General features: G+C 40.7%; 2 protein-coding genes across 8 annotated transcripts in view; one reads left to right on the top strand and one right to left on the bottom strand.

Annotated features, from left to right (window-relative positions):
• arhgap17a (Rho GTPase activating protein 17a) overlaps positions 1-3,553 on the top strand; it is a 37,123-nt gene extending 33,570 nt beyond the window's left edge. For 3 of the 4 annotated variants that reach the window (XM_022214103.2, XM_022214102.2, XM_022214105.2), the window contains one exon: positions 1,110-3,553. In XM_022214103.2, coding sequence (XP_022069795.2) covers positions 1,110-1,258 — 149 coding nt within the window. In that variant the 3' untranslated portion in view covers positions 1,259-3,553. The remainder of the gene's footprint in view (positions 1-1,109) is intronic. The other variant, XM_022214104.2, reaches the window with a different exon arrangement.
• Positions 3,554-5,893: 2,340 nt separating this feature from the next.
• Positions 5,894-12,457, bottom strand: part of grid2ipb (glutamate receptor, ionotropic, delta 2 (Grid2) interacting protein, b) — a 45,108-nt gene continuing 38,544 nt past the window's right edge. For all 4 annotated transcript variants that reach the window (XM_051939076.1, XM_051939074.1, XM_051939075.1 and 1 more), the window contains 7 exons: positions 11,711-11,907; positions 11,480-11,635; positions 11,307-11,393; positions 11,090-11,219; positions 10,607-10,725; positions 9,213-9,377; positions 5,894-8,982 (listed from right to left, as the gene is read on the bottom strand). In XM_051939076.1, the coding sequence (XP_051795036.1) occupies positions 8,911-8,982; positions 9,213-9,377; positions 10,607-10,725; positions 11,090-11,219; positions 11,307-11,393; positions 11,480-11,635; positions 11,711-11,907 (926 nt within the window). In that variant the 3' untranslated portion in view covers positions 5,894-8,910. The remainder of the gene's footprint in view (positions 8,983-9,212; positions 9,378-10,606; positions 10,726-11,089; positions 11,220-11,306; positions 11,394-11,479; positions 11,636-11,710; positions 11,908-12,457) is intronic.

Genomic DNA, 12,457 nt, shown 5'->3' with positions numbered 1-12,457 from the left:
TCATTTACGGGCACCAAAAAATATTGTTTCCTTGTCTGAAAGAAATCCAAAAATTCAGCAAAAAAAAAAAAAATCCCCAAATTTTTTGAAAATTTGCAATACCTTCAGGAAGAAAATTCTAATAATCCCTAGAAAGTTTCACTTAAAAGTTATATTTAAAAAAAAAAATCCCCCATTTTTGGTAAGAAAATTCTTGTAAATATTTTTTTAAAATGATTAAAAATCTTCCAAAATTTTTAAAAAATATCTAAAGTAATATTCAGTAAAACTTCTAATATTGTTTTTAAGAACATTCACCCAAAAAATCAACCAAAATCCACCGAATTTCGCTGGATTTTGGTTGATTTTTTTTTTGGTGAATGTTCTTAAAGAAACATTTTTTTTAACATTTCTTTTTTTCCCACCAAAAAATGTTCAAAAATTTTGAAACTCTGAACGTTTTCACTGTGAAAATATTTTCTCCCCACGTTTTCGAACTTTAAACCAGGTCAATTTTGCCCCGCATGATGGCACGAAGGTTAAAAAATGTGAAGCGTCATGTTTTGTTTCTCATTTTAATGGACTTTTAAAGCCAGCATCCATAAACCTGACGTGCATGCTTATATTTTGAATATTTCTGCCACGTTGCTGATTAACATGTTCAAAACACACCATCTAAGACACACAGTCGCACTTTTTTTTTTCCATCTTTTCACTGCTTGCTTGTTGCACTGTGCAGCTCTCGGTGTCTGACTGCACGTCGCCACCTGCTGGTCACATGACCTCAGAACAGCCTCTGCTGCCATTTAAAGCTGTGGAAAATATGACACAGTTTGACTGGCTGGCATCACTGCAGCAGCTTCAACTGTTCTCACAGAGCTGCACGTGTTAGTGATTATGGACGTTGTTTATGTAATGCGGGCATGAATGTTGTATTTATCTGTTAAGGATGTTTATATAGTGAACATCTGCGTGCATGAAATAACGATCCTTTGGAGCTGTTATCTCATTTATCTCCTTTTATTTCAAGATCCTTTCATTGCGGCTTCATAAAGACACATTAATGATAGCTGTCGGTGTTTATCTTCACCGTGACTCATCTGTCCTCCGTCCTGTGTGTTGCTGTTTAGACCCGGCGATGTCTTTCAAGGGGATGAGTCGAGCGTTCGTCCCTGAGCTCGCTGTAGATCAGCAGCCAGTGACTTCCTCCTCCTCCTCCTCCTCCTCCCTGCCTTCTCCCAAAGACTGTGACCTGGACACTGAGAGCACTGTCCTATAAGGAGGAGGAGATGAAGACACGCCCCCCTCCAGGTCCAGGACTCCGCCTCCTCAAGCCCATATCTGCAGCCTTCTACACAAACCTCTGCTTCTTCCCCCGTCCACCCCGTGTGAAGGACATGAAAGTGACATAATGCAGCTTCAGGAAACCATCATGGAGGTCACACAGCTCTTTGTCAACAACTCACACAACCCACTGAGTTTAGAAAACATCTAGTTGGATTCCAGCATCCAAACTGTACATTTAGGTCAGGTTTTCTTTGTATTATATGTGTTTTTTATGTCATAACTGAAGCTGAAGGCCCATGAATTGATCCCTGAGTATTGGTAATTTTAAAGCAAATATGCCAAAATTACTCTAGATACGGCTTCTCAAATGTGAATATTTTGTTTCCTCTAGCCTTTGGTGATGAGCACTTTTCACTATCTTACAGACCAAACACTGAAAACAACAGTTACTTACAACCTCAGTCATAACCCAGGTGGCCTGACATAAGAGGTATATCATCATAGGGACGTTACATTTGGGATTTTCTGCACCTTATACTTCATTCTGCTCCACTTAGACACTTTTTTGAACCATCTACTTGTAGCAAAAAGCCCAAATGACTAATCGCTGTTTGAAAAAACTTTTCTGGCAATCTCTTTCAAAACACTCAAATTTGGAAAGCGTTATCAGATTTTACGCTTTTAATTTGAAGTGGTGCATGCATGTGGTGAATTTAATTAAAAGAAGACATAATTTCCCCCAAAACAGCAAGGGGAAATTTAAAAAGCATACAAAATGAGCATTTAGTAGCAGTTGCTTCGCCTTCTTGACCTCCATGATGGTGCCTTGCGAGGTGACACGACGCCCTCACACACCCTCTCACACACACCTCCACTTGTTTCCATGCTGCACTGCCTCCCCAGCAGAACAAGCTCCAGACAATCATCCACAAATCGCAGAGCTCGAGGGACGACCAGCGCTGCCGTCAGACATCCGCGCAGCGTTGGGTTGCCAAAATCCGGACTGATGAGACTCCTTTCAAACTTTGTGAGGTGTTTTGTTTTGTTTTTTTAATGTGGAAAATGGCCTTAGAACAAGAATTAAACATGGAGACGTGGAGGGGAAGGGACACAGTCAGCAGGTGAAGTAGGAACCAAAACAGTTAAAGTGTAGCTGGTGACTGCAGGCTTCCAGTCGTCCACACTTGATTTAGCCTTTTTTTGTATGGAAAACCCCCCCATCCCCCTTTTTTTTCCCCTCTCACTCTTGTATTTATTTACCACTTTAAAAGAAAAACACACACATTCCCTGTGGCTTGACGTAATTAATGCAGTCTTTAAATGCCTTACCGGTTCCTCACAGAACCACCAAACAAGCGTTATATATTTACTGTACTTGGCTCTTTAGTACTACAGTATTTCAGCGGTGACGTTTCAGGGATGTGAGGAAGGTGGTTTGACCCTCGTCGTACGGTTCTGTTCCACAGACGTCGTGTATTTAAAACGTGTTTCGGTTGAGGTTTTGGAAGCAGAAGTAGCAGGGTGAACTCGCCCTTCCCAGCCTGGACGCAGTCAGTATTTAGCCTTTCTGCTTCTCCGTCTGTCTCCGGTGTTTGCAGAGGCATAAACACCTCCAGGCTGTGTGTGAGTGAATGTAGTGCAGAGACGCTTTTCTCGCAGCCTCGCCATCCTGAGCAGAAAGACGCAGAAACAGCTGATGTTGCACTCGAGCGCAGGCCAGACTCAGTGAGTGGTTTATAGTGAACTGGTTTTGAGTTTGTTTTTTTTTCTCCTGTCTTTCCCACTGAGCTGAGAGCACAGCGCTGTGCAGTCTCAGTAGTGATGTGGTGTTAGATTTTTGCCAGGTCAAAATGTGTTGTTTTTTTTAAAAGAAATGGCTTTGTTGTATTTTCTGTATTTGCTTCGTTTTTGCCCTGAGATGTAATGCAGTGTTTGGTTCGTCGAGAACTGACCCGACATGGTACCGGTGGAGAAAGTTTCGGATGCCGCAGTTGCCCTGAAAACGAGTTGCGTTGTGTTTTTCAGAGACAATCAAAGCATTATCATCCCCTCCTTTCTCCGTCTTCGCTCCTGTACCTCTCTGCCTTAGCCCCTGTGCATCTAGAGAACTTGGTTTCTCGAGGCTCTTTAAGACAAATGCCATTAAACTAGAAATGATAATGCTGCATTTTTAGGCTCCATAGTTTTGTATGTATGCTGTCTGGTGAGCTCAAATACTGAATAAAACGTACTATGAATGCTTGGTTATACCCCCTTTCCAAAGAAAATAAAGTATATGAAGAAACTATTTAAATCTACTCGTCTGTCATTATTAAAATCCATGAACGCTCAAAGTATTTGTGTAGAATTCATGACCTCGCAGCACATAAAATTGTTATTGCAAGTCATTGATGAATTCTGATTGGTAATCAGATGGAGATGATTTTATCTTTTTCCACTTAGACCAATAAAATGAGGTGAGACCTAAAGTTTTGAAGTCCATATCTTTTTCTAACTCTTTGTGAAACTCATTTCCTGCATCTCTTCATGTTGCATCCTATGGGAAGCCATAGGGGTCACAAAACACCTTTTTTTGTTTGTTTGTTTTGTTTTTGCAATCTTCAGGAATGTTTTGTGAGTCACAGTTCAAATGCAGCTGAATTTTAGATCTCTGGAATGAGGAACTCAAAACACAAGCGAAAAAGTTGACATTTGTCCAAGATAGACTGACATTATGGATATCAAGGAATAATTAGGTTACAGATACACTGCCTGTCCAAAAAAATCAGCACTTGGATTGAAAAAAACAAATAGCTAAGACTCCTCCATTGGATAATTACTACAGTGATGAATATGTTTCTGCTGGTTTTTCAATACCTGCTTTAGAACGGAAAATCCAATTACCAAAGTATACACAGACCCATATCCTGTGGTCATTGAAAGGATAGTAATCTGTTTCAGAAGGGTAAAGTTATTGTCCTTGCATCAAGCAACAAAAACAACTAAGATTTCTGAAACTACTAAAATCAAGTTAAGAACTGTCCAACACCTTATTACAACCTGAAGGACAGTGGTGGACCGTCATCTTCGTGGAACAAATGTGGTCAGATCAAACTCTTAGATGATTGTAGGAACTCGACTGTAGAACTCACGGCTGTGTTTAATAGTGAAAGTAAGAGCATTTCCACACGCACAATGCGAAAGGAACTCAAATAATTGTGATTAAACAGTTGTGTAGCTCTAAGAAAACCACTGACCAGCGAGGCTAATCAGAAAAAAAGGGCTTCAGTTTGCTAGGTAGCATCAAGATGGGGCATGTGATTTAATGAGTCCAGATTTACCCTGTTCCAAAGTGATGGGGGCATCAGGGTAAGAAGAGAGGCAGATGAAGTGATGCACTCATCATGCCTAGTGCCTACCAGCCTGTGGGGGTTAGGGTTATGATCTGGGGTTGGTCAGGTTCAGCAAAGAATGAGGTCAGCTGACGACCTGAATATACTGAATGACCAGGTCTTTCCATCAATGGAGGTTTTCTTCCTTGATGGCATGGGCATGTTCTGAGATGAAGATGTCAGGATTCATGGGGCTCACATTGAGAATGAGTAGTTCAGAGAGCATGACACATCATTTTCATACATGGATTGTCCTCCACAGAGTCCAGACCTCACCCCCAATGAGAATCTTTGGGATGTGCTGGAGAAGACTTTCCGCAGCGGTCCGACTCTCCCGTCATCAATGCAAGATCTTGGTAGAAAGTTAATGCATCTCTGAACAGAAATAAATGCTGTAACATTGCAGAAGCTCATCGAAACGATGCCACGGCAAATGTGTCGTTCTCACAGCTAAAGGCAGTCCAACGAAATATTAGAGTGCAACTTTTTTTGGACGCGCATAGAAATAGTTGGTGGCTTTGTGGTGACAGCAGGGACAGTGATAGACTAACCTGCTGCTGCACAAGACTGACATCACACACAGCCTTCCCTGCTGTCTTCACCGTCATTGGATAAAAGGCCAGTTTTTGAAGACCGTCTATCCTGCATTACTGACTTCTAAAACGTAGAATTCTGGACAATAGCTCACTATGTGGGCTGTTCAGAAGAGAAAAAAAATGCTCAGTCACGCATAAAAGTGGGACACCCGGTCACCCTACTGTGAAGTGAATCACGGTTACTCATTTGGATTGTAAAACCACTGAAACAGTTCGCCTTACCCTGCAGTATCCTGAAGTAAGTTCACAAAGACTGATACGTTTAAATATTTAAATGTGTCTCTGCCAGGTTAAAGATTCCAGGAGAGTCTTCTGGTACAATACCCACAAATTAGGGTCCCACCAATAAGAACATCACACCTCAGGGTGCATTTTAACTGAGATCATTGATTAAATAATACAAACATCCTCGAACTGATTTGAGCTCAGCAGCTTTCATAGGGAAAAAAACATGAATATACGCACATAAATTATTCAAGATATTTTCTCTCCAAAACACTTCTTCATAAACTGCTCAGTCTAAAGGAGTGTTTAACATGTTCATACCACTGTAGGGGAATTACACTAAAATAAAGTGAAATATAACATCTACACCAGAAGTTGCAGTCCGAATATTCAACATTTTTTGCTCATCTGGAGGCACAGAGAAGTCGAGCGGTGTTTCTTTCAAGCATGATATTTTTATAGATCAAAAACATCTTCATTTGAAAGCAAACAAAAGGATAAAATGGTCACAAAACATGAGCAACTTTCCATGAAAACATATAAAACAGTTAGAAAAAGGGAACGGATAAATAAACCTAACAGATTTTATTTGAAACCTAAATATCCAGGGAGGGTCGATGCTACCAGCTGCACATCTTAATACATTAACTGCACCAACATGCAATTGACTGGGACGAGAAAACACCGTTACTACACCTGTAGCAGCTAGGAGTGCTTTTTTTTTTTAAAAGATCGCCTCGTAAGCCTGACTAAAGCTGTGCACGAAGAGCAAAATAAAACCCTGAAAACCCTCTTGAATAAGAAAATAAAACTTGGGACACACGAGCATCGTACAGTACAAATGAAAAATGAGCAGTGCATAGCAAAAAACTGTGAATTTACAATCTCAACAAGAATACAACACAGCTACAGGTACACTGCACTGTAGAGGAGTCATGACATCGCCATGACAACCGGAGAAGCAGGAAATAACCATTTACAGTAGGGTGTTTTTTTTTTCTCCATTCGTTACGCAGCCTCCCACCTCTTTAAGCAGAGCTGCTCGACAAAGTGCAGAACTACGAGCCGTCCTCACTGCCACAAACACACAGCTCAGAAGAAAAAAAAAACAAGAAATGGTGCTAATTATTGAGAAAGATTTACTGTTCCGCCCACACGTTCTGACAACAGATGATTTACGAGCCAAATGCATTCAGCGTTACCTCGCTGGAAAAAGGTGCAATATTGTTTGAGTGTTCTGAAGGATGTTTTGCAAATACATGTGCAAATGAGGGTGGATTTAATTCAATCCCGTCAGACAAAAGAATCACAATACTGTCAGGGAACGACTCCAAACTTTAGCTTCAGCTCTTTTCAGGACTCAAGATTTCAAATTTTAACGGTGAGTATAGTTCTGATGCGACGGCTGGAGACACATAAAGATGGATAACCGACCACTCAAGCAAAACTGTGAATAAGCCTCATTGATTATGTGTGAAGCTGAAGCAAAACTGAACCGTGACCACCCACAGATTTACTAGCATCTCAGCTTTTAAAGTGTTACTGTTGTCTAAATAATGCAATTATGGAAGGCCAAATGAATACAGAATTACTCCACCAAGGAATGCAGCGGAGTTACGTGGCGATCGCGTACATTTGTCTGTCTGTCGGTTTAACTGTGTGAAACATTACTCAAAAACGGACTAATGGATTTGGATGAAATTTTAAGGGAAGATCAGAAATTACACAAGGACCAATTGATTAGATTTTTTCAGTGATGCAGCTTATAGTCTGGATCCACAGATTTGTTAAAGATTTCTATATCATTGCGAGATAGCCGCACGGCGTCACTGTAACTATGACAACAAGTGAACACTATGTCAGCTGCCTGCTGATGATCACATGATTGTTATCCTACTACAAATCCACCGCGGCAGACCTATCAGCTGGAAATGTAATCCTAACAGGATACCTAATGCTGAAATTTAAATACCAATGCATAATTAATTATTGCATTAATACATTTTGAGTTAATTTGGTCTGAATTTGATTCTCTGACATTTACGATCTCTGCATTTTTCAAACCATTTTCCCTCCAAGCTTCACAAATTCTGAATCCAATTCTTGGATAACATACCTACTGATGTTACCTGAAAGGATAACAGCCTACATGATTCAATTTAGTTTTGCTGGCTAAGGTTATGTTCAAATTATAGGTTTAAAATTCTGTCTGAATATTTACATTCAACTAATGCAATTTGAGGTTCTGTATTGTTTTGACTTGAGATAATATTTTTGCCAAAAATGCTTAGCTGTGTGTAGTCTTTGAATACTAGATATTTTAATTTTGTAGCTGAATTTAACATGAAAAAACAAAAAAACCCATAATGACTAAAGGATAATTTCAAAGAGGCTGAATTCAAATCATTTAAATTCATATATAATATTTCTACGTGATATATTTAAATTTCATCATTGCGGATTACATTAAAATGTAAGATAATTATGGCCTTGTTTGGCTTCCATACTGGATCAACTGATCATCATTAGAAATTTAGAACCAAAGCTGGCTGTGGGTGACTTTGACTTTAACTTCTTGCATGAGGAGATTTTCATAATAGATGTCCAAAGTAGTTTAAATCAATCCACTGGACTTTAAGAAAATTTTCTTAAATTTTCTTAAAGTCCAGTGGATTGATTTAAACTACTTTGGATAACCATGACCTGGATGAATGAGAACCTACACAGACATAATAGATGTCCTATAAATTAACAGTAAATGGGATGAAAAAAATCTGGAAGTCTAGCAACGTGAACACACGGTTTAAAAAGTACTAATCTTACATGTTTGAAACAAATCCTGCTGTATGGAAAGCAGTGAGTGCACCATCAAACTAGCTAAACTACGCTTGTGAATCCTCTTGATTCCAGATAACTGTAGTCAGTCTACATCTATGCTTAATCTTTACAATTTTCAAATATGATCTGATAGAAAATATAAACTTTATAATATACTCATTTAATAAACACATTAGCAGGTCATCTGTATATATTCAGACCAGTTGTTGTCTTTGCTTAAATCTCACTTTAATGCAGCGTCAAGCTGAAGGGGAGAAATCAAACGGACTTGGACGGCTTCTTGAATGTATCTTCTACTATCTACTAACTACTGTGCATTAAAAAGAGATGTAAATCATTTAAAAACTGGTGTGCGGTGAGTTCTCGTTGACCTGTGGACACCTGAATGTTCCTGCTCTACCCAGCACCTGAAAGAACAGCACTGCTGCACACGGGGCACTCCGCTTATCTACAGATAGATACAGTGTGTTTCCATTCTCTTGGCTATAGATGACATGGTCTCTGTTCCCGGTGGTCCGAGTGTCTCTGTGTATGATCTTGGCACTTTGGTTGTGGAGAGCAGAGTGAAAACGGAGCCGACTTCTCGGTTTGGCTCGACATCCGCCTTCCTCCTTCTACCAGGCCAGAGGGGAAGACAGTCTGGGGCTTCTGGGGTTTTCCGGAGTCTGGGTCTCACTGAGAGCTCTCTGCAAGACAAAACCCATAATCTCAACCGATTTATACTCATGTTACCGCATTACTTTCAGATTTATTTATTCCGCAGACAGCAGCACTTGGCGGCCTAATCACTTTATCGCTGCAGGCAGTCGGTCTGAGTGAGAGCTCCAGCTGAATGCGTCATCGTTTCTCAGCTTTGAATCTGTCAAAGCACCTGCTGAATGTATCAAAAAACGAGCTCAAGTGAGTATTAGCCCACCTCAAACTTGGATATGAAGTCTGAAAAGATGCCAAAGAAGGTTTCTGTGCTGCTGGACTTGCTGTCCTCTCCAAAATATGAGGCCACCTTGGAGAACTCTTCCATCGCTCGGCTCTGCAGAGACTCCAGCGACTGGATGGCAGGGTGGCTGTTCTCCAGGAAACTCTGTGGGACGAATAATAAAGGGACGCTTCATTGTACACCTGCACACCAAAGTCAGGGGGCTTTTCATTATGCTAATGTGTTTCTTCCTCACATCTCAGCTACTCCCAGCGATGTCATAATTAGGAAACACTTGTTTTTCTTCACTCTAAGCTCCTCTCAAAGTCTCCTCTGTCCTCGTCTCCTCAAAGTACATGTATAGAAGCTATGGAATGATTTACAGGATCACAGGAGCAGAGAGGACTTAAAGAAGCATACGCTGACATAATGAAAGCTAATGATTAATTGTTTTGTTGCTAACTATTTATTATTTGGAGTATTCTTTTAGGGAAAAAAGTCAATATACTTTAAGTGCAGCTTCTTAAAAGTGAATATTTTCAGTTTTTTTTTTACTCTGAACACCTAACCCTAACAAACTGATGAATTGAGAAAATATAGGATGGACTAATTAACAACAGTCTGTTAACAATTAACAACCCTACTGTTCTTTAAATCTCTTTTGTGCCTCTAAACGTCAGGGAAGCACAGTAACATGTTTCTGTAGAACCCCTTTGAGGTGAGGAGGCCCCCATCATTTCAGTCAAAAAAGTGTCAAAAATAATAAAAAAAGATGTCAAAAATGTGCTTTGCTTTACAAATCAGACATGAGTCTGCAATGTACCAACTCTCTACAAGTCATAAGATCCTATTTCATTATGTATAAAAGTGCTGTAGTGTTGTCTAAACAGCTTTTCGTCTTCAGCTTTCAAAAACCCCTTTTTTTTATTATTTTAAATGAAAATGATCAAAATGTACCAAAGCAATACTTTGATGTTTTGGGAAATACCTAGAATTTCTTACCACAACATCACTGAGAAGATTTATACCATGATCACTTCTGTTGGTTAAACATAAAACTGGAGCCAGCAGACAGTTAGCTTAGCACTGAAGAAGAGTAAAATTTTCACCAGTTTTTTTGACTGCTCTCATGTTGTTTTTACAACATACTTATCTATAAACTCAACAGTCAATGTAGACTGTGTAGTAGTGAGACTGTTTCCAGTCTTTATGCTATGCTAGGCTAAGTTAAGGTAAGCTAACTGCTTGCTGGCTTTAGCTTCACATTTGAGAGCGGTAACTTTCAGCAGAAAAGATTATATCCACAAGATGCAAATATTCAGTTGCTTCCAGGAAATCAGGGACCCACAAATGTCCATATTTTGTGTTTTATGTATTGAAAGCTGTGAGCTTACACTCATTACGGAAGCGAAGTGGTCCTCGGAGGTGGCTTGGATCTTCTGACAGGACGTCCTGATGTCCTGGATGGTGTTGTGAAGGTCGCTCAGCTCAGTTGTGATGGCTCTCTGGTTCACTAAACAAGGTACATGGAAACATTAGCGATAAGCAAAAACTGTAGCAGTTACTGAACAGTCAGCGATGGTCCAATGAAAATCTGTAAATCAGAATTTGAACAATTAGCAGTCTATAAAAATGTCAACTTAAAATATGTAAACCGTCATCTTGTGTTGTTACAAAGACAGGCAATAGTGCAGTAATTTGAACATTAATCTACTGTTGTTAATAAAGACTGTCAGCCCTGCAGTCACATCCTGCACACTGTGTTCTCTGTACAAAGATTCAGCATTTCACAGGATTGACTGACTACTTTGTGCCACTAAGTGTTTTTCTCTGAGGAATCAGAGTCAGAGTGTTCTGCTGCGGTAACATCATCGTACCTTTTGCTGCCAGAGGCACCGTCGTGAGGTCTCTGGAAAAGTTTAGCAGCTCGGGGAAGTGTTGGCACAAAGACTTGGCCAGAATGTGGAGGAAGGTGGATTTCCCATCTACTGTTTTGGTTGTACTCAGCTGCAAAGTAGAGGGAAAGAATTAATGACTACAGGTTGAAGCAAAGATGAATGTGGCAGAGTTGAAGCACAGACGTTCTCGCTGTACCTCAGTGAGGAAGTTGATCTTAAAACTGGTTGTCCTGTGGCTCTTAGGTTGGCCGTTGTTCAGGTAATTTCCCATTGCGAGAACAAACTGTTGGCATGAAAAAAGCACTTAGCATTCACTGCTAACATACAGACTGATGGCTTCATGTTCATCTTCCTGCAGTAAACCATTACCTCCAGGATTTTGGCCAGCTTCTTGCTGCTCCTCAGCTCCACTGAAGCCTTGTAGATGTAATCGTAGGCCACCTTCATCTCCTCCGTCCTCTCCTGTAGGGTGGTCTTGAAGTGGAGGCTCCGCAGGCGAGTCTTATACTCAGGCACCATTAGCATCTGAAAAACATTTACCTATGTGAGTGATTCTGCCTTAAAAACTTCTGTCATCTTGCTTGGTTTTCCTGCGAGTACCTGGAAAATGAACTGGTCCGGCTCGCTCAGTTTGGCCGGATCCTGATCGAACTGCTCGTACTGTTTGACCTCGTCGTCGTCGGGGGCGTAGAGCAGCAGCTGCTTGATGTGAGCCGGCTCCAGCCTGTCGGTGGCCATGTTCATCAGGACCTGACGCAGCTCGGCGGGGGAGAGCTTCAGATGGGCGATGAGGATGGCTGCGGGGAGGAGGAGGAGGAGAGTGAGTAGGAGGTAAGAAGGGGGGAAGATGTGGATAATTTAGGTCTGTTTTCAAACGGCGAAGAAGATCAGTGTGTTCCCCGCACTGCTGACAAACCTTTCATCTTCTTGTGTGGGGACTTTTTCACTCTGTTGCTCAGATTTCTCACTGCGTTTCTGCAGCGTTCGGTTATGACACTGAAAACTGCATCATAAACCTGCTAATTAACAGCAGTGAATGTACACAAAACAAACTAACCTTCATTACAGGTATCATAACAGCAGAGCAGAGACAGAAGAGCTTGCTGCTGGTTCATTATGGCTCATTGTGTGCCTTGTGATTTACTGCTCTGCTGGCTGATTTGTAACCGCAGAAAGAGAATGGGATTTCTTGTTCCTTGCACAAATTTTTCATGTTTGTCTCAGACAGAAATGAATAAAGGAGCTCGGTTGCTCCAAAGGTTGCCAAAGTCATGAAAGAGTCACATAACCCACAGGGACAGCAGTGCAGACTAGTCTAGACTTCATCAAACAACATGCTTTTGGTGC

The sequence above is a fragment of the Acanthochromis polyacanthus genome, chromosome 19 (genome assembly GCF_021347895.1).
Source record: "Acanthochromis polyacanthus isolate Apoly-LR-REF ecotype Palm Island chromosome 19, KAUST_Apoly_ChrSc, whole genome shotgun sequence".
In the NCBI taxonomy this organism is placed as follows: Eukaryota; Metazoa; Chordata; class Actinopteri; family Pomacentridae; genus Acanthochromis; species Acanthochromis polyacanthus.
This window is presented reverse-complemented; position numbering and strand designations above follow the sequence as displayed.